Genomic DNA, 22,500 nt, shown 5'->3' with positions numbered 1-22,500 from the left:
AGAAGAGGGAAGAGGAGAGAGGAGAGGAGAATAGAGAGGAGAGGAAAGGAGAGAGGAGAGGAGAGAGGAGAGAAGGGAGGGGAGAGGGGAGAGGAGGAGAGAGGGGAGGAGAGAGGAGAATATAGAGGAGAGGAGTGAGGAGAGGAGAGAAGAGGAGAGAGGGGAGAAGATGATAGGACAAGAGGAGAGAGGAGATAGGATAAGATAGAAGAGGAGAGAGTGGAGAGGGGAGAGAGTGAAGGAATATGTGGAAGTAAACATTAAGAAGGAAGGTGATGAGGACTTATAGCATCTTAACTTAATAGTAAGGAGACCACAGCCATCCTGTGTCAATATCAGCTAAAAACAGCATCAGCCTAAAGTCGAGAATCTGGCAGCTCATCAGCCCAGCAGTAGAGCTCAGTACCAGACACACTCCATACGAAGGGTGGAGCACTAGCCTTCAGCCAGAGCTAACAGTAGCTAACAACCTAGCAATCCAAGCTAGCAGAACAACGTAGTCAGAGCTAGCAGAACAACATAGTCGGAAATAACAGAACCACGTAGCCGGAGCTAACAGAACCACGTAGCCGGAGCTAACAGAACCACGTAGTTGGAGATAACAGAACCACGTAGCCGGAGCTAACAGAACCATGTAGCCGGAGCGAACAGTAGCTAACAGAAGAACGTAGTCGGAGCTAACAGAACCACGTAGCCGGAGCGAACAGTAGCTAACAGAAGAAAGTAGTCGGAGCTAACATAACAACGTAGCCGGAGATAGCAGAAAAATTTTGTCCGAGCTAGCAGAACACCTTAGTCGGAGCTAACAGAACCACGTAGTCGGAGCTAACAGAACAACGTAGCCGGAGCTAAGAGAAGAACATAGTCTGAGCTAACAGTAGCTAAGAACGTAGTCTGAGCTAACAGAGCAACGTAGTCCGAGCTAACAGAGCAACGTAGTCCGAGCTAACAGAGCAACGTAGTCCGAGCTAACAGAACAACGTAGTCGGAGCTAGCAGAACAACGTAGCCGGAGCTAAGAGAAGAACATAGTCTGAGCTAACAGTAGCTAACAACGTAGTCTGAGCTAACAGAGCAACGTAGTCGGAGCTAAAAGAAGAACATAGTCTGAGCTAACAGTAGCTAACAACATAGTCGGAGCTAGCAGAACAACGTAGTCGGAGCTAGCTATTGTGTATGTTGGTATGAATGCGAGGACGGATGAGGAGATGGAACAATAGAGTGGTTCAGGCAGTGTTATCATTGCTCACCATGGTTACTGCTACCACGGCTACCAGAGGTGGGAATGGGGGTTCGGTGTGTTTGTGTGTGTTTGTCTGTGTGTGTTACCACGCGGATATAAACATTATTGTTTACATACATACCATGCTAACATTCATAACGTTAACACATGTATCTAAACATTATTGTTTATATACACACCATGCTAACATCCATAATGTAATCACCGCGTCTATGCCTCTGGCTGTGATTGGATAGCTCTACAACCAATCAGGGTAAGCGAAATGTGTGGCTCATCAGCGACAGCCATCTTGGTTTATGAAAACGTCTCAACCCTGCTCCCATAGGGCACTCCTCTGCCCAGTTATCAAGTAATACCCGCCCCTTATTAGATGAAGGTTTGTGATTGGCCCGACCCGGGCCAGGTGTGAACGGGAGAGGCCAGAGCCAATCAAACATGAGCTCTAGATTCTTCTGGTTAACATTACCAGTGTTACTCCTCCAATAGAATCATTGAGCACAAATGTTATTTGTTATACGTTATCTAGATGTACATATTGTACAATCATTGATTCTTTGGCTGTGATTAGATATTACCTGAATATCTTGAGAGATCTTCCAGATTGCCACCCTTTACAAGGGTTCAGTTAGCAGAAGGTTAGTAGTATTTTAAGATAATAGGACTAGACAGATCCATGCCGACCTCAGCCAGCACCATTGTATAACTCACACAGCGTCAAGTCTTCAGCTTTGCGGTCCCCATCATCAACGCAGGCTACTGCCCAACTCTGGCCTACTTCTTTCCTCTCATCTGACACACTCCCAGCCTTTAACCAGGCCCTCAAAACCCTCATTTCTTCCACCACATAACCTCCTCTTAACTGCTCCTAGTGGTATCTACCTAATCTAGTTTGTTAGCTACCTATTTTATTTGATCCCATTTGATCTTTGTGTTCGCTGTGTAAAGCGTCTTTGAGTATTTCGGAAAGCGCTATATAAGTTGAAGGTTTTATTATTAGTCACTTTTCTATCTCCTCATGTCGGGGCCTCTCTGACACCTTCCTCCTTCTGTCCCCTTTCCTCCTCCCTATCTCCTAATATCTCCTCCTTCTGTCCCCTTTCCTCCTCCCTATCTCCTAATGTCTCCTCCTTCTGTCCCCTCTCCTCCTCTCTGTCTCCTAATGTCTCCTCCTTCTGTCCCCTCTCCTCCTCCCTATCTCCTAATGTCTCCTCCTTCTGTCCCCTCTCCTCCTCCCTATCTCCTAATGTCTCCTCCTTCTGTCCCCTCCTCACCTCTCTGTCTCCTAATGCCTCCTCCTTCTGTCCCCTCTCCTCCTCCCTATCTCCTAATGTCTCCTCCTTCTGTCCCCTCTCCTCCTCCCTATCTCCTAATGTCTCCTCCTTCTGTCCCCTCCTCACCTCTCTATCTCCTAATGTCTCCTCCTTCTGTCCCCTCTCCTCCTCCCTATCTCCTAATGTCTCCTCCTTCTGTCCCCTCCTCACCTCTCTATCTCCTAATGTCTCCTCCTTCTGTCCCCTCTCCTCCGCCCTATCTCCTCATGTCGCCTCCTTCCCTAACGGGACCCGGGTGACATCATTCCCTAAGTGGTGACATCACTTCCTGGAAGCTTCCTGGGTTGGTGGTCCCTGCCCCTTCCACCCCCCCCACTCCACACACACACACACACACACACACACACTCACTCACACACTCACACACACACACACACACACACACACACACACACACACACACACACACACACACACACACACACACACACACACACACACACACACACTCACACGTTGTTTGATATATATGATGGAACAACAATACACACTCTCTCTCTCTCTCTCTCTCTCTCTCTCTCTCTCTCTCTCTCTCTCTCTCTCTCTCTCTCTCTCTCTCACACACACTAGTTGAAAGATGACGGGGATCCAGTAGGAAGTGATGTCATCACTTCTTCACATGCCATCACCATCATCATCATCACGACAAGAAGATAAGATCTGCAACTCAGGACACACAACAACCTCTAACAACCCCCCTGAATAACACACATTACAACTACACCACAACAACACACACACACACATACAGCATTAACCATAAACAATTAGACCACAACACACACACTCACAGCCTACACAAACCATCCACCGCAGCTCAATACACAAACGGTTGTGTTGGCGGTGAGGAAGACAACACAACAGAGGGAGAGGGAGAGATAAAGGTGTTGGCCTATCCCTCCATGCTGCGACGGGAGGGATAGGCCACACACACACACACGCACACACACGCATACACACACACACACACACTCACTCACTCACTCACTCACACACACACACACACACACACACACACACACACACACACACACACACACACACACACACACACACACACACACACACACACACACACACACACACACCCTGCAGTCTGACCTAGTCTCTCCCTCTTTTTCAAAACATTAGCATTGAAACGGCTCATTAAAGCATTCCACAGGATTAGAACACAAACACGCACGCACACACACACACACACACACACACACACACACACACACACAGACACACACACACACACACGCAGACACGCACACACGATGTAGATCGAACATGAAAACAGCGCTACCTACCTCATCTTCCTCTGCTCTTCTGGAGTCAGCAGCTATAACGGGACGGAGGGACGGAGAGATGGAGGGAGGATGGAGGGAGGGAGGGGTGAAGAGAGGGAGGGTCGGACGGAGAGAGGGGTGGAGAGAGAGAGAGGGTGGTGGGTGGTGACTGCCTGTTTTAGGACAAGCCCACCGCAGAGCGTCAGAGAGAGATGCAGCTAACAGTGTAGAAGAGGAAGCTAATGTGTTAGCAATGGAGCAGCTAGCTCAACAGGGAGAGGAGAGAGAGAGAGGGTGGGAGAGGGAGAGAGAGGGAGAGAGAGGGGAAGATGATGCGGCACCTTCTAGAGAGAGAGAGAGAGGGAGGGGGCAGCAGAGGGGCATGAACTGTTACCTAGGAAACTGAAATGATGTGATGGAGAGGGGGTAGCTGCGTTGTGATTGGCTGACGGGGTGTGGTGCTTCCCCCCATAAGAGAGAGCGAGCGGGAGCACGAGAGAGAGAGCTTAGAGGTTTAAAACTGCTCCCAGCACCACCGTGTGGAACATCAGCCACATAGCCATGTTAACCCTCCTATGTCAACCATTGGATTCTGTTAGATTCAGCTTCATTGTCATTGCACGGTACAACTGAGGTAACAAAATGCTGTTTAGCATCCAACCAGAGGAAAATAGATTGTTATAATAATCTAACATCATTATCATCTAATATCATCCTCATCTGATATCATCATCTAATATGATTATCATCTACTGTCATCATCTAATATCATTATCATCTAATGTCATCATCTAATGTCATTATCAATTTATATCATCTTATATTATCATCTAATATAGTATAATATTTAAATTCATCTAATATTGTCATCTTATACCATTATTGACTAATATCATCTTATATCATTATCATCTTATATCTAATATCATTATCATCTAATATCGTATATCATCTAATATCCTCTTATACCATTAACATCAAATAGCATTATCATCTTATTAAATCTTATATCATTAGCATCTTATATCGTCTAATATTATCATCCTTTTATATATTATCATCTAATACTGTATATCTAATATGATCTAATATTGTTTATCTAATATCTATTATAACTAACTGCATAATTCAATGCTTTTAATATTTGTAGGCCTATAGCCTACCTAGATGAGTGTTTTAATGCTGCATTCAATCAAACAAAACACCCCACTCCATAGTTGGAAAAACAAAACTTTATTTGGAAACATTATGGAGAAAGAAAGGTTGCTTTAGAGTTTCTCATTTGACAAAATGTTTATTTACTATAATACACAGCAGATGAGGTTAAAGTGGGACTCGGTTTGTACACCAGTTTGAGGAAGCAAGCAGATCTTATGAACAAAATGATGACGACAGTCTTATGGTTGATGGGAATCTACATTAAAAACCTTAAATCATCAACAATAGACTGTGGGTAGAACCTCCCCTCGTCTGTTGTAGGAGTGCCTCAACGCCTTCCCCTCGGCCCCCCAGAGACGCATTCAGTGGTCCCTGGGTCCCTGGGACCCCCCCCCCCCCAACCAGAGGACACTTCTGGTCCCCCCTAGAAGGCAGTGCCCACCGAACTCATCACATGAAGGTTACGTGGTCTACGAGGATCTACGGCGTGTCTAGCGGCGGTGTGCTATAGAGCGGAGTGCCATGTGCAGAGCGATGAGCGTCCCACCTCTAAGGGGTCGGCGTGGGCCCCTCTGGACTCAGCCTGAATTCCCTTTAAGTCCCTGAACTAAGATAGGAGTTAGGGCCCCAACAGGAAGACCATATTCAAAGTTTCTGGAGGATTCTAGGTCAGAACAATGTGCTTATCTTTACACGCTCCGCTCAAATACTTCTGTGGGGTGGGTAGGTTCAGGTCCCCGCCCCCCCCCCCGAGAAGCATGTTGACTGTAGGCTCCACTCCCGTGGGGCTACACCTCCACTCTCCATGTCAACGCCAACAGAGGCCTTCAGGGAGGACTCGTGTTCCTCGGGTGAGAACACGGACCTCTGGTCAGCGCACAAAGGGGACCTGTTGGAACACAGCAGCTCACCGCGGACAGTCCTCAGTCCTACGTACGAGAAATCCAGTTTGTCCTGTTCTGTTCTGGGGGAGGGGGAGGGCCAGGGAGGGGGGAGAGGAGGAAGGCAGGGGGGGAGGGGGGGGAGAGAGTGGGACGAGCAACAGCAGGTTTGAACACGTTGATCAGAATCTTCTAGAAAACACTGTAGGGAAGAAGACAGAAGCAGCAGTCCGTGGTGTGGGGAGAACGCCACGTCGCTCCGAGACAAGAGGTTGTAGTGTGAGCTGAGTACCGCGGCAACGCCGACCGTCAGCTTCTTTAGATTTATTATATAGATTTATTTATATACTTTTATAGATTTCTCTCCTCTACTTTAGGGAAACTATTTCTGACTTATAACCAAAAATATGCGACATCCAGGGATGGAGCGGCTTCGGGACCAGTGAAGGTTAAAACAAGACATGCTACCGAGTGACCCCCGCCGCGACCCGTCCAGAACGCATTGCACTGCAGTCCAGACGGACAGGGGCCCTCCATGTTGCTCCACACACACACACACACACACACACACACACACACACACACACACACACACACACACACACACACACACACACACACACACACACACACACACACACACACACACACACACACACACACACTTAAAAAAAAGAAAAACGACAGAAGCGTCTGCTGATGAAAAAAGATACAAAACATAAACTTGACGCATGCTTGTGCCGTCTTTAGGGTCAACGTTCACCAGTACTTTAACACCAGGGTTTCTCTCTCTCACCACTTGGTGAGGGAATTAGATCCCCTCACCTCCATCTCGAAGGCCCCGAACCCAGCCTGGGCCTGTAGTATTAGAGGAGCCCAGGTAAGCAGGGACCCGACCGCGGGCGCTGGAGGCCCCTAGTGTGCTATACCATCAACAAAGTCCTTCTGGCGCCTAGTGGCTCCCAGTGCCCTCTAGTCGCACCTAGTGGTCCGTACTGGCTCCTAGGGAACTCTAGTTACCCCTAGTGACCACTTGTGGCCCCTAGGGCTCCTAGTGACTTTGAGTGGTCAATAGTGTCTCCTAGTGGTCCCTGGGGGGACCTGCTGTCTCTCAGTGGCCCCTAGTGGTTCTGTGTTCCGGGGCCAGGGGAAGGCAGGTGTGTGGGGCCAGGCCGCGGCTGTCCCGGGTCGGGTTAGGCTGGTCCAGGATCGCCCCACACGCTAGTGGTTATCAGAGCCGTCGACAGCCAGAGTGTCTTTGAGCAAATAAAGAAAAAAAACGACACCGCCATTCAGTCAGAGACACACACACACACACACACACACTCACACACACACCCCCCCGTTCTGACCCCTCCTGTAGTCTGAGTGTGGGGGCGCCCTCTAGAGGAGGAGGGGGTCCTGGGGCAGGGAGTGCTGGATCTGCTGGGGCTGCAGCGGGGGGGGCAGCTGCAGGGGCAGCAGGACCTCCACCATGTTGTGGCAGTGGTGCGGCGGGGGCGTGCCCTCGCTGCTGGAGCTGTCGGCCACCTCGCCGCCGTAGAAGAAGTAGAGGCTCTGGCGGATGAAGTCCTCCACCACGGCCTGGCTCAGCTTGGTGGTGGACAGCGTCTCGGGGTTCTCGAAGTCGGGCCGCATCAGGGTGGGCCAGAAGCAGATGGACAGGTTCTCCGCCGTCATCAGGGTGGTCTTGCTCTGTTGGCTCACCCTGTGGAGACGCCGCATCGTCACGCACGACATCGTCACCGGGTCACGCACGACATCGTCACGCACGACATCAGCATTTGTGGAACTCTGCATCACATCGTCTGCCCTGTGACTAAAGGTCTTCTGCCTCCATGTTCAGGTGAGTGGTGATAAGTGTGTGAAGGGGAGTTACCTGTTCAGGTGAGTGATGCTATACGTTTTAGGGAGTTACCTGTTCAGGTGAGTGATGCTTTATGTGTGAAGGACAAGGTGAGTTACCTGTTCAGGCGAGTGATGATACGTGTGTGAAGGACAAGGTGAGTTACCTGTTCAGGTGAGTGATGCTTCATGTGTTCAGGTGAGTTACCTGTTCAGGTGAGTGATGCTTTATGTGTGAAGGACAAGGTGAGTTACCTGTTCAGGCGAGTGATGATACGTGTGTGAAGGACAAGGTGAGTTACCTGTTCAGGTGAGTGATGCTTCATGTGTTCAGGTGCGTTACCTGTTCAGGTGAGTGATGCTTTATGTGTTCAGGTGCGTTACCTGTTCAGGTGAGTGATGCTTTATGTGTTCAGGTGCGTTACCTGTTCAGGTGAGTGATGCTCTATGTGTGAAGGTGAGGTACCTGTTCAGGTGATTGATGATATAGGTGTGAGGGTGAGTCAGTTACCTGTTCAGGTGAGTGACGCTCTATGTGTGAAGGTGAGGTACCTGTTCAGGTGAGTGATGATATAGGTGTGAGGGTGAGTCAGTTACCTGTTCAGGTGAGCGATGATATATTTGAAGACCAGGTAGTTGACAGGAGGGAACTTGTTGACAATCTCTCGTAACACCTGCAGTCGCTCCATGTAATCTAAGATTTCTGATTAACACACACACACACACACACACAGTTAGATACACAATATAAGACACTTAATAAATATTGAACCTGAAATGGAGTCTGTGCGTGTGCGTCTGTGTACTGACTGGCTGCCTCCACCAGCTCCGGGTGGAGGGTGTAGGGGATGAGGGGGTCCGGGAGGTCAGCGAAGAAGGCCTTCAGCGCCCCGGCCACCGCGTTCACCGCCACGTCCATCAGAACCAGGTCCAGACCGGTGTCTACCAGGGGGGAAGGGGGAGGAGTGAGATAGGGGAGGAGTGAGATAGGGGGAGGAGTGAGACAGGGGGAGGAGAGAGACAGGAGGAGGAGTGAGACAGGGCCTATGTGCCTGCGTGCGCGTGAGGCTTGTGCGCGCGCGCGCGCGTGCGCGCGCGTGCGCGCGCGCGTGCGTGCGTGCGTGCGTGCGTGCGTGCGTGCGTGCGTGCGTGCGTGCGTGCGTGCGTGCGTGCGTGCGTGTTACCTTGATCAAACTGTTTCTGGATGTTGTCCTGGTCCGTCTTGTTTCCACTGACCCGGTAAAGCCCCTCCGTGGTCAGCCCTGAGACACGATGGATCAATAGTATTATTGATCACCAGTCGACACACACCTAGCTCCTGAGATAACTCAAGGCAACAACACTGCAGAGTTAGGCGTTCTATGACTGGTAACGTGTTGGTGTTAATGTGAACTGCGGTTAGTTAGTAGGTCGAGTTAGTTAGTAGGTTCACCCACCGATGCGCTCGATGTAGTCCACACACTTCTCTATGAAGAGGGGGATGGGTCTCTCGGGGGTCACCAGCGTGTTGAGGGGGACCCCGAAGTAGTTGCTGTCCCAGGTCCTCCTCGTCGGGGGGTACAGGGGCTTCACCGGCTTGGACGATTTGGACTGCAGAGAGAGAGAGAGGCAACGTTCAAAATGGTCTATTGGTCACGTGCACAACGGGTACAGACGCAGTCGCTGGCAAATGGAGTTCATGAGTCTCAGGCTCCTTCAACGGTGCATCAAAGAAACACAAGTAAGAGAGCTAAGCCTAAACAGACAAATAAATAAACTACAATACTTGACATGCATAATTAGAATAAAATAAAAAATTGAATAATAGCTAATATATAATAGTGACTATAAATAGAAGCAGTATGAAGTGAAATGTAAACAGACATTTTTATCCAGATGTTGACCCTTATAAAGTGGTGAGAGAGAGAGAGAGAGAGAGAGAGAGAGAGAGAGAGAGAGAGAGAGAGAGAGAGAGAGAGAGAGAGAGAGAGAGAGAGAGAGAGAGAGAGAGAGAGAGAGAGAGAGAGAGAGAGAGAGAGAGAGAGAGAGAGAGAGAGAGAGATGATAGGGAGAAAGAAAGAAACAGAAAGAAAGAAAATCTAAGAGAAACAGAATGAGACAGTATGGTTAAAGAGAAGAGAGTATAGTTAAAGAGAGTATAGTTAGTTAGAGAGAATAGTGAGTGAGTGAGTGAGTGAGTGAGTGAGTGAGTGAGTGAGTGAGTAGATTAGATAAACTGTAACGTCAGTTTTCACAGAAATTTGTCTTGCATTACTCATCTCTTCAATCCTCATAGCAACACATAAAAACATAAGAATAGTTAGAGAAAAAGAAGGATGGAGGTTTGATAAGGCGGAATACTCAGATGGCAGGGAGGGAGAAAGGGGGGAGAGAGGGAGGATAGTGAGGAGGAGGTGGCCAGAGTGAAAGAACAAAGTAGGAAGAAGAAAGAGAGAGAAAGAAAAAGAAAGAGAGAGAAAGAAAGAGAAAGAGAAAGAAAGAGAATATCTAAGAGAAAAAGAATGAGACGGTTTGGTTAAAGAGAAGAGAGTATAGTTAAAGAGAGAGTATAGTTAGTTAGAGAGAATAGTGAGTGAGTGAGTGAGTGAGTGAGTGAGTGAGTGAGTGAGTGAGTGAGTGAGTGAGTGAGTGAGTGAGTGAGTGAGTGAGTGAGTGAGTGAGTGAGTGAGTGAGTGAGTGAGTGAGTGAGTGAGTGAGTGAGTGAGTGAGGGAGGGAGGAGTAGATTAGATTAGATAAACTGTAACTTCGGTTTTCACCGAAATTTGTCTTGCATTACTCATCTCTTCAATCCTCATAGCAACACATAAAAACATAAGAATAGTTAGAGAAACAAAAAGGATGGAGGTCTGATAAGGCGGAATACTCCGATGGCAGGGAGGGAGAAAGGGGGGAGAGAGGGAGGATAGTGAGGAGGAGGTGGTGGGGTGGTGGCCAGAGTGAAAGAACAGAGTAGGAAGAAGAAAAGATGAATGCCGCTTGATTCAAACCAAAGTCGAGCACTGAACAAGCTGCTCCTTTGATTTCCCACACTCCCCAGCTCTTCAAAGAGTTGTCATGCCGACAGCAGCTCGGGCCGCTCTGATTGGCTGAGATGTGGGCTAGGCGGTAAAGGGCTAGGCTTAACACCTAGCCCTACGTAGCTATGGACTGGTTGCTCCACAAAACTGTAAATCTGTGTGTTCGTAATCCCATTTGCTAATGTGTGAATCATAGATGTGAACGTTAATGTGAAGACAGATCTCTAAATGCATACGTATATTAAGAGTTAGACGTAGCGTTCACAGCTCCCCAAACTAACGCCCGTTCAACGGGGCTCACCCCCTCTATGTGGGTCTATAACCTAGCCTATCCAGCCTAAACCAGCCGTAACTAGCCTAAACAAGCCTATCCAGCCTAAACCAGCCTTAACCAACCTAAACAAGGCTAAAGAAGCCTAAACCAGGCTAAACAAGCCTAAAACAGGTTTTACTAGCCTAAACCAGGTTATTCCAACTTAAACCAGCCTAAACCAACCTAAACCAGCAGCCAAACTGTCCTGAAAGCTGAAACATGTTGGATTTATTCAGCATGTCTCTCCCAAAAATTTTTGGGAATTGAGAACTTAAAAACAGACACAAAATGGTCAAAAAAGTAAATGTTCCAATCTAAAATAATATAAAGATAGGTATCCAGCTGTTCTAGCCTTTCTATAAAAGACACAATTATAAAATATATATATTATATATATATATCGAAAAACTAGATTGTTAATTTTTTCGAACTCGATCAAAATTCGATTAATCGCCCAGCCCTAACTCAGACCCCACCCACATTCACAGCCCACCCTCTCTAGACCACACCCACCCTCTAGACCACACCCACCCTCTAGACCACACCCACCCTCTAGACCACACCCACATTTAAAAACAACTTTCCCAACTCTGGGATAATAAAGTATGCTTTGACTTTGACTAGACCGCACCCACTCCCTCTAGACCACACCCAAACTCTCGACCCCAGCCACAATATCTAGACCACACCCCCCCTCTCCAGACCACACCCCCCCTCTCCAGACCACACCCCCCCTCTCCAGACCACACCCACCTTCTTTGGCTCCTTGGGGGCCTTCTTCTTCTTCTTGACCTTCTTGTCGTCCTGCTCGGGGTCCGAGGTAATGGCGGGGTTGTCGATGCCCCCCTTCCAGCCGTCGGTGGGGGACAGCAGGGGGTCCTCCTCGCTGCCCCGGTGGGCGCGCCCCTTCTTCTTCTTCTGCGTGGCGCGCCCCGACTCCTCGCCGTCGCTGTCCGAGTGGAAGCGCCGCTGGTACGCCTTGGTCTTGCTGAACAGGATCTTGGAGCGGTGCTTGTACTTGGACGGCCGGCGGGCGCCCGACCTCCGGTCCAGGCCGTTCTCCTGCTCCCCGCCGTGCAGCCCCCCCAGGGAGCCGCGCGCCCTGACCATGAGGCCGTGCGCGTCCTCGGGCACGGCGTAGATGTCGTCGTTGCCGTAGCCCTTGGCCCTCAGCAGGGTGTCGGCGGGGTCGGCGTAGTTCTCGGAGCCGTCGGCGTCGTCGCCGCGGGCCAGCGTGCCGCGGGGAGAGCGCCGGGTGCTGCGCATGCCCGCCTCGATGGTGCGCACCAGGTTGGGGTCCAGCTTCCGCACGGCGGGCTTGGGGAGCACCGGCTTGGGCAGCACGGGCGGCGGCACCTTGTGGTTGCGGTCGTGGTCGTTGTTGGGCGTGCTGTGGACGGGGTACTCGTTGCCCTCCAGGTCGATGCGGTAGCGGGCACGCTCGCTGGGCGTGGGCAGGAGCTGCACGTCGTCCCCGATGGGGCTGTAGGGGGGCGGGGCCTCCGTGTCCTCCTCCGAGTCGTAGTAGGGGTTGTAGACGGGGGAGTGGCTGTGCGGCGAGGACGGGAACACGTCCTCGCCGGCCGCCGTGGTGGTGGAGTAGTCGCGGGACGAGCTGTCCTGCATGAAGGCGTTCTCGATGCCCGGCTTCCTCTCCAGCACGTGGTTGAAGAACGGCGTGAACACCTCCGTCTGCCGGTGGTACTGCGACAGCGAGTACAGCGCCGTGAACTTGGCCGCGATCTCCGTGGCGATGTGCTCCCCTTCCGTCATCAGCTCCTTGATGGCGTCGTTCTCGAAGAAGTCCGCCTGGCTGTCGGTGATGGCCACCATCTGCACGGGGATGACGTCCTGCACCTCGGCCAGGAAGGCGCGCAGCGTGGCCATGGAGGCCTTGCGCTTGGCCGAGTACACCAGGATGTAGCCGTGCACCAGCTCGTCCTTGCGCACGCCGATAGAGCTGTGGTAGGACAGCACCGTCACCTGGATCCTCCGCCGGGTGTCCCCGATGATCTTGTCCAGGACGAGGGTGTTGCCCTGGCCGGGCTGGCCCGCGCTGCAGCACTGGGAGTCCAGGAACGGGGAGAGGATGAGGTCCACGCTGAAGGGGTCCCAGCACATGGCGCACATGACGATCCGCAGGTCCGTCTCCGACATGTCCTTGATGGAGGGCAGGGGGCTCAGGACGTCGGAGTTGTGCTTCAGCCCCTCCAGCACGGCCCGGAGGGCCTGCTTCACCTGCTGCTCGTTGAACTTCCGGGGGAACGCCCCCGAGGGGATGTCCACGAACGTACACTGCAGCTTATTGGCCAGCTGTTGGCCCTGGTGACGCAGGATGGGCGTGTTCTTACACACGGCGTCCCTCTGATTGGCCAGCACCAGGATGAAGGGCAGCGGCTGTGCGAAGCGCTCCCTGCGGCTCTGCGATATCTCCGCCCGGATCCGGCCGATGCAGTCGCCCACGCCGTTCAGGCTCTCGATGGAGCTGAAGACGCAGAAGCAGCCGTGGGGCTTGAAGGTGGAGACCCAGTTGTGGCTGAAGAGCAGCGTGGAGTTGACGTCGACCGGGAGCAGCTCCAGCTCGTAGATCTGCCCGTCCAGCGCGTACTCGTGGTCCGTGGACTGCGCTCGGATCTCGTTGGCCAGCTCCTGGGCCAGCCCCTCCTTGCCCAGTAGGCAGAGGTTGATCTTGTCGATGTTGGGGGCGTTGTAGTAGTGGTTGGAGCGGCCGTGGTCCAGCTGCACCAGGCGGTTGGCGAGGACCTGCTCCACCTTCAGGTCCACGCAGCTCTGGCCGCTCAGACACGTCTGCTTGGTGGGGTGGTAGACGAAGCCGATGTGCTTGAGGAGCAGCGACTCGCGGTCGGGGACCAGCTTCTGCAGCGCCCGGTACCGGGGCTCCTCGTTCAGCACGCAGTGGATCTCACTCATCTTGTCGCAGCTCGGAGTGGCGTTCAGGTCCAGGTCGTAGAACAGCTCCGCGTGCTCGAACAGCATCTCCTGGAAGTCCTCTTTGGCGCGCTCCACGATCTCCAGCTGGTGCCGGCTGTAGACGTCGCGCCGGTCCGACTCGGTGATGTACTTGTAGGCCTCGTCCTCCATGACGAAGCACATGACCTCCTCCCAGGGCTGCCCGGCCCCGATGAAGTGCACCCGCTCCAGGGTCTTCTTGAAGCGGTCCTTCATCTCCACCCGCCTCTTCTCGGAGAACAGGTGCTGCACGTGGTTCTGGTAGATGCGCTCGCCGTCCTGCGTCTTCAGGAGGTCGAAGGGCACGCGGCGGTCGCTGTTGTCGATGTGGTCCGACTCATCCCACGGCGGTCGCTCCAGCACCACGAACCAGCACTGGAAGTCCGGCCGGCTCCGGATCAGGCTCTGGGCCTCGGACCAGGTGAGATGCTCGACCTCCTCCAGGTTGTTGAGGAGGTTGTTGAGGGTCTTGGGCAGCGCGGTGAGGTACTCCTCCCTGCGCCTCCTGATGTGCTCCTGTTTGAGCTGCGCGCTGTGCCGGGTGAAGGTGTTGCGGGCCTTGCGGGTCCCCTCCATGATGATGTAGTCCTCGTAGTCCGGCTGTCCCTTTAGCTGGTTCATCACCTGCTTCCACGTGATGTGGTAGTCCCGGACCGTCTGCAACACCACCTTCTCGAAGCGGTCCGTCACCATGGCGACGTGCTGCCTCTGCACCTTGTAGGCGTCCAGGTAGGACACCGTCTTGGGCTTCCCCCGCGTCTTGTCCATCTGCTGGATGAGGGCGTGGAAGCAGAGGTCCACGTTGATGCTGGTGCGCGCCGACGTCTCCACCACCACCAGGTTCTTCTTGCTGGCGGCGAAGGACTGCAGGTCCCTCAGGTGCTGCTCCACGCACTCGTCGCACTTGGTGGCGGCGAGCACGATGGGCTTTTTCGTCTTGCCGATCTGCGCGTAGAGGCTCCCCACGAACTTCATCTGGTCGTCGAACTTCCTGTTGCAGCCCTTGCTGACGTCGACGCAGAGCATGAAGCCGTCGACGGCCAGCTTCCCGTCGGGCATCTGCCTCTGGTCAAAGTCCTGCTCCAGGCCCAGCTGGTCCGTGCAGATGTACATGAGCTTCTCGGCCGACTGCAACTTGGCCGACGCCGCCCTCTTGCTGTAGGGCTGCAGGTTGGTGCTGCGGTGCGGGAGGAACGTCTGGTCGTCGATGAACTCCGTCTGCTCGATGAGCTGGATCTTACAGTCCTGCCCGTCGTCGCCGTGGTGCACCACTTCCCCCCAGTACAGGAAGTGGTCATTGTTGACCACGCGACCCCCGAAGTCTATAGTGCTGAGGACCGACGTGTGCTCCGGGTAGTAGCTGTCGGCGTCCGACCGCACGTAGCGGTTGCAGAGGCACGACTTGCCCACGCCACAGTTCCCCTTGTCCTTCTCTGTGCCTGACAAGCCCACCACGCTGACGGCGAACGTGGGGGGGCGAGCATCCTTGTTTTTGGCCATTATTCACCCCCGCTCATCGCTGACTTGGTCACCTCCAGGAGAAAAAAAAGCCCCATTAAAAAAGGTCACTCCAGGTCGGAGTTCATCTTGTGCGTTCCTTTGTGGAGGAGAATCCTGCCGTGAGACGGTCCCTTTCTTGGTAGATCAGCACCTCCTGGTAGAGCAGCACCTCCCTGTCAGACACACAGGAGTCACAGTTACACACCAGCATACACAATCTAGATATTCTATATCTATAATACCATATCCTCTTCCTGGAACACAATCCCATGCAGTTTCTTGACACATCTTGCTCACTCTTTAAAACAGATAAAACCAATTATTAACGTCAACACGGAATTGAACGTCCCACATATTACGGAAAAAGTAAATGCGTGACTCCATGTTTAGTTCCATAATTGTGATTCTATGTTCTTTCATTTGCCCTCTCAATGAGAGTATTTTGATGGTTTGATGCCAAATATGTTTCAATCAGTGATTAATGATGAGAAAGGCTTAAAACGAAAGCGTTCCTCTAAAAGTGAGAACATGAGGACATCTGGTCAAACATAATGACAGACTGAAAACGCTTCAGTCACGGCATCGTCCTCCCCCGGGAGTAAGAAGCCAACCAAGAGTTATATAAAGAAGAGGGAGGGGATATAAATGGCATGAGAATCCAGCTCTTTGACAGCCGATGACCTAGAAATGATTCGCCTCGCTGCGGGAATCGCACTGCTCACTGATTTGTAATTCATCAAAACGCCAACATTGGGATTAGGGCAGGCGACGGTAATCTGATTACAGTTAAATTTTGATGGATTAGGATTAGTAGTCACAGCACATCCAGGGCTCTAGAGGAACTAATCGATGCCGATGAGAAACTATATGAAAATGTCACGTCAACATTATCCCGGACAAAATAATAACATTACCACACTTCATGATAGAGGGTTAAAGTTAGGACTAAGATAAGGGATAGATGGTTAAGGTTAGGACTAAGACATGTAATAGAGGGTTAAGGTCAGGACTAAGATAAGGGATAGATGTTTAAGGTTAGGACTAAGACATGTAATAGAGGGTTAAGGTCAGGACTAAGATAAGGGATAGATGTTTAAGGTTAGGACTAAGATAAGTGATAGAGGGTTAAGGTCAGGACTAAGATAAGGGATAGATGGTTAAGGTTAGGACTAAGATAAGGCATAGATGCTTAAGGTTAGGACTAAGATAAATGATAGAGGGTTAAGTTTAGGACTAAGATAAGTGATATAGGGTTAAGGTTAGGACTAAGATATGTGACAGAGGGTTAAGGTTAGGACTAAAATAAGGGATAGATGTTTAAGGTTAGGACTAAGACATGTGATAGAGGATAAAGCTTAGGACTAAGATAAGTGATAGAGTGTTAAGGTTAGAATTAGGATAAGTGATATAGGGCTAGGGTTAGGACTAAGATATAGAGGGTTACGCTTAGAACTAAGAATTGATAGGGTTAAGGTTAGGACTAAGATGTTAGTCACTGAACACTTGGCCATGACCAGGTTACAAAAGTAGGACTTATTCAAAGAAATCCTCAGAACCACACGACTACTAGTCAAAACCACACTACTCACCTCACAGTAGTCTGAATAGTGAAGGATAATTGTCTTTATAATCCCTCTGTCGGCCCACCTGATAGGCAGAGAGGATCACCCTGCTACAGGAAGCACACCTGAGCCCGAAACGTCAGGTGTGCCACTCCCAGAGATATGATGTCATTCAGTAAACAACAGCTAGTCTGTCAGGTTTGGGAGCGCAGCCATCCGTCTTCCTATTGGCCCACCAGCCAAACCTGAGCCACTACAGGTGTCACAGGTATAATAAACCCGTGGCATACAGGTGCTACACCACCGGGTAGCTACAGGTGCTACACCACCGGGTAGCTACAGGTGCTACACCACCGGGTAGCTACAGGTGCTACACCACCGGGTAGCTACAGGTGCTACACCACCGGGTAGCTACAGGTGCTACACCACCGGTAGCTACACCACCGGTAGCTACAGGTGCTACACCACCGGTAGCTACAGGTGCTACACCACCGGTAGGTACAGGTGCTACACCACCGGTAGCTACACCACCGGTGGGTACAGGTGCTACACCACCGGTGGGTACAGGTGCTACACCACCGGTGGGTACAGGTGCTACACCACCGGTGGGTACAGGTGCTACACCACCGGTGGGTACAGGTGCTACACCACCGGTGGGTACAGGTGCTACACCACCGGTGGGTACAGGTGCTACACCAGCGGTGGCTACAGGTGCTACACCACCGGTGGGTACAGGTGCTACACCACCGGTGGGTACAGGTGCTACACCACCGATAACCTCAATACATTGAGCACCTATAACGGGACCCACTCCACGCCAGAAAAGGTTATACTAGACCAGGTCTAGTGGACTAGGTCTATGGGGGACCAGGTTATACTAGAGTAGGTCTATGGTGGACCAGGTTATACTAGAGTAGGTCTATGGTGGACCAGGTTATACTAGAGTAGGTCTATGGGGGACCAGGTTATATTAGAGTAGATCTATGGGGGACCAGGTTATATTAGAGTAGGTCTATGGTGGACCAGGTTATACTAGAGTAGGTCTATGGTGGACCAGGTTATATTAGAGTAGGTCTATGGGGGACCAGGTTCCAGGTTTAGTGGAGCCATGTAAACAATGTGAGGATGACGGTAAGGGCAACAGCTTCAGACCATTTAATATTCAAAACAACTCTACACACCGACTGTTCTTTCACAATAACCAGCGTTATAACTTGATTCTAAAGTGTCAACAACAAGTTAATGACTGGTCAGTTTGTATTCTAGGTCTGTATTCTCACAGCGGTTAGAAAAGCTTCAGAAACAAGCCAAAAACACTTTGCATATTTAGTTCCACACCAACGCCTTTATTTGCAAGGTCTTTTAAACACATTTAATCAGTGGCAGGGATGCGACGATGTATAAAACATATGTGGGGACATTAGCAGAGAGGAGTTGATTGAGGAGTCAGAGACATGTTAAGGCCCTTTGCATATCGCAGTCTGTCCACTCCCCGTTGTGAGACCAAGAACAACACCGGGAGTCTGTAGTCCACCAGGGCACAGGGGATGGTCCAATACAGGAATAGCAGAAGATCAGAGATCCAGATACCATAGAGAACGTGGATTAATTTACTCTGTTAACATCATCAGCTTCACTCTGGATACTTCAATGGTTAAGGTTGCCTTTCCAAAACTATTATTGGGAAAAGATTGGACTCATAATCTATTGACTGGAGTTGTCTGGTTAATAATCAGTCTGTCTGTGTGTCTTAAAGACACGACAACTGGATCTCTCAGCCCTGGCCGACAGATAAAGGTCGTAAAAGGGATAGGCTCGTATTGTCACTGGTCACAAATGTTTCGAAGTAGTCCTCTGTTATCTATCCGATCTTAATAGCTCGATACCTAAATGCCAAACCCCTAGAGGAGGCGTATCTCCCCGAATACAAGCTCTGAAAGGGAAAATGGAGAGCCGTTCGCAGGTTCAAGGCCGTGGCCAGAGAGCCAGGCCGCGTCCAGGTAAGAGGCCTGGGTACGTGGCCAGAGCCAGGCCGCGTCCAGGTAAGAGGCCTGGGTACGGGGCCAGAGAGCCAGGCCGCGTCCAGGTAAGAGGCCTGGGTACGGGGCCAGAGAGCCAGGCCGCGTCCAGGTAAGAGGCCTGGGTACGGGGCCAGAGAGCCAGGCCGCGTCCAGGTAAGAGGCCTGGGTACGGGGCCAGAGAGCCAGGCCGCGTCCAGGTAAGAGGCCTGGGTACGGGGCCAGAGAGCCAGGCCGCGTCCAGGTAAGAGGCCTGGGTACGGGGCCAGAGAGCCAGGCAGCAAGCAGGTAAGAGCCCGGGCTACGGGGCCAGAGAGCCAGGCAGCAAGCAGGTAAGAGCCCGGGCTACGGGGCCAGAGAGCCAGGCCGCGTCCAGGTAAGAGGCCTGGGTACGGGGCCAGAGAGCCAGGCCGCGTCCAGGTAAGAGGCCTGGGTACGGGGCCAGAGAGCCAGGCCGCGTCCAGGTAAGAGGCCTGGGTACGGGGCCAGAGAGCCAGGCAGCAAGCAGGTAAGAGCCCGGGCTACGGGGCCAGAGAGCCAGGCCGCGTCCAGGTAAGAGGCCTGGGTACGGGGCCAGAGAGCCAGGCAGCAAGCAGGTAAGTGGACGGGCTACGGGGCCAGAGAGCCAGGCCGCGTCCAGGTAAGAGGCCGGGCTACGGGGCCAGGGAGGTGGGCAGCCCGCAGGTTAAAGCCTGGGCTACGGGGCCAGAGAGCTGGGCAGCCCGCAGGTTAAAGCCTGGGCTACGGGGCCAGAGAGCTGGGCAGCGAGCAGGTTAGAGGCTTCAAGACAGCTAAGGTCAGAGATCCCCACGAAGCATGGCGTGCTATAATAAAAACCTACTATCTGAGAAGAACATCGAGTGACAGCTGTTACCATTGACCAGGTTATCTGTTGAGCGTTGACACAATGTGGCTCTTCACCAAACAGGCTGAATAAAGTAATCTGTCACACATGGCTGCAGAGGGGTGGTGGGGGGGCGGGCTCATCATCTAAACGCTGTTGAACAGGGACTCTGGATCCCACCTCAGTGGAAGACCAGAGGAACTTCATCTTAGTGGAGGACCAGATGAACCTCACGATGTTACATCAGTGGAGGACCAGAGGAACCTCACGATGTCACTTCAGCGGAGGACCAGAGGAACCTCACGATGTCACTTCAGTGGAGGACCAGAGGAACCTCACGATGTCACTTCAGCGGAGGACCAGAGGAACCTCACGATGTCACTTCAGCGGAGGACCAGAGGAACCTCACGATGTCACTTCAGCGGAGGACCAGAGGAACCTCACGATGTTCAGATATGTTGGGAGTCTGTGGGGAAACCGTACATTTGAAGCTCATTTGAACCCATCACCTCGTTGTCCTGCTCCGTGGGGTGAAAGAGCTGCTATCTGCGCCAATGCACCAGGAGATATCAACAACAAAACGCCACATCTAATGTCGTTCTTCCTAAGAAACCCAGAGAGCCAGGTCTGGCCTATCCCCCCGCTGGGATACGCTAGCTGGGTAGCCTAGCCTCAGCCTGCTGGCTAGCAGCAGCTAGCCCCGAAATACGGTGAAACGGAGCTTAATAAACCACAACTGGCCGGTACACGTCTCATATCTCACTTATATCCCAAACTATCTCATATGTATATCATATATACATCATAGATATGCTACACCCTTCTAGACACGGCCCTCAAGTCACAAATTTGGGGAAAATGGCAGTTAGCAACCAGAGCTAACAGCAGAGTGTCTGCGGTCCTCCAAACCCACCTAACATGGTCGCTCCAGCTCTCCTACACCGCGGAGAGGCGGCGGCGGCGCCCGGGAGCCGCGCTGCTCGGCCCGGGGAAGTCGTCACACGTCCCGGGTGGCTGTCACACGTCCCGGCTGGCGGTCCGGCTGGAACAGGGCATCCCAACAGTACAGAACGGGCCGTTTTCATGTATTTCTTGATGTTGGTGGTATGCGATGTAATCCGAAACCCTGTCTCTCTTTCTGCTCCCTCCCCTCTCGCTCTCTCTCTCTCTCTCCCTCGCCCTCGCTCTCCCTCTCCCTCTCGCTCTTTCACTCTCTCTCTCTCTCTCTCTCTCTCTCTCTCTCTCTCTCTCTCTCTCTCTCTCTCTCTCTCTCTCTCTCTCTCTCTCTCTCTCTCTCTGCGCCTCCTCTCTCGACTCAAGTCTCTCTTTCGCTACTTCTCCCTGTAACTTTCAACACACACACACACACACACACACACACACACACACACACACACACACACACACACACACACACACACACACACACACACACACACACACACAAACACACAGTTAGACAGGAAGGGTTAGACGTAGCAGTATATATCATTTACGATCCTATAGTCACTATTACCGTTTTTCATGATATATAGATCCATACAGTTAGTACTCACCTTTTTTATATGTTTATCATTATACACTGTTCTATAGGCACTTTGATATACCGTTATATGCTGTTACTCATGATCATGTTTATCATGATATACTGTTCTATACTGTTATTCATTATATAATATACTGTTCTATGCTGTTACTAATTATCATGATATATTATTCTAAGTAATTGCTCATTATCATCGTATAGACTGCTGTTACTCATTATCATATTTTTGTTTACTAATTAACATGATATACTGTTCTAAACGATTACCCATTATCATCGTATAGTGTTCTATGCTGTGACTCATCTTCATGATACTGTTCTATACTGTTATTTATTATCATGTATATCATTATATACACACAAACACACACCAACTAACCCACCCTGGCCACAAACACACACCAACTAACCCACCCTGGCCACAAACACACACCACCTAACCCACCCTGGCCACAAACACACACCACCTAACCCACCCTGGCCACAAACACACACCACCTAACCCACCCTGGCCACAAACACACACCAACTAACCCATCCTGGCCACAAACACACAACACCTAACCCACCCTGGCCACAAACACAACACCTAACCCATCACCCTGGCCACAAACACACACCACCTAACCCACCACCCTGGCCACAAACACACACCACCTAACCCACCCTGGCCACAAACACACAACACCTAACCCACCCTGGCCACAAACACACAACACCTAACCCACCCTGGCCACAAACACACACCACCTAACCCACCCTGGCCACAAACACACAACACCTAACCCACCCTGGCCACAAACACACACCACCTAACCCACCCTGGCCACAAACACACACCACCTAACCCACCCTGGCCACAAACACACACCACCTAACCCACCCTGGCCACAAACACACACCACCTAACCCACCCTGGCCACAAACACACACCACCTAACCCACCACCCTGGCCACAAACACACACCACCTAACCCACCACCCTGGCCACAAACACA

At 51.6% G+C, this 22,500-nt stretch overlaps 2 protein-coding genes across 2 annotated transcripts in view; both read right to left on the bottom strand.

The window, feature by feature from the left end:
- The window catches only part of akap6 (A kinase (PRKA) anchor protein 6), a 31,765-nt gene extending 27,868 nt beyond the window's left edge, over nucleotides 1–3,897 (bottom strand). Inside the window, exon 1 of the mRNA XM_056589814.1 lies at nucleotides 3,869–3,897. The gene's annotated coding sequence lies outside the window, so the exon portion shown is untranslated. The remainder of the gene's footprint in view (nucleotides 1–3,868) is intronic.
- A 1,085-nt stretch (nucleotides 3,898–4,982) lies between these two features.
- On the bottom strand, nucleotides 4,983–21,137 carry arhgap5 (Rho GTPase activating protein 5). The gene is made up of 7 exons (XM_056590343.1): nucleotides 20,870–21,137; nucleotides 11,816–15,705; nucleotides 9,168–9,321; nucleotides 8,916–8,993; nucleotides 8,542–8,673; nucleotides 8,329–8,434; nucleotides 4,983–7,594 (listed from the first exon to the last, which is right to left on the bottom strand). The coding sequence occupies exons 2-7, from the start codon at nucleotides 15,530–15,532 to the stop codon at nucleotides 7,270–7,272; spliced, it is 4,512 nt and encodes a 1,503-aa protein (XP_056446318.1). The 5' UTR covers nucleotides 15,533–15,705; nucleotides 20,870–21,137; the 3' UTR covers nucleotides 4,983–7,269.
- Between the last annotated feature and the right edge of the window lie 1,363 nt (nucleotides 21,138–22,500).

Source organism: Gadus chalcogrammus, chromosome 5 (genome assembly GCF_026213295.1).
Source record: "Gadus chalcogrammus isolate NIFS_2021 chromosome 5, NIFS_Gcha_1.0, whole genome shotgun sequence".
NCBI classification, from domain to species: Eukaryota; Metazoa; Chordata; class Actinopteri; order Gadiformes; family Gadidae; genus Gadus; species Gadus chalcogrammus.
This window is presented reverse-complemented; position numbering and strand designations above follow the sequence as displayed.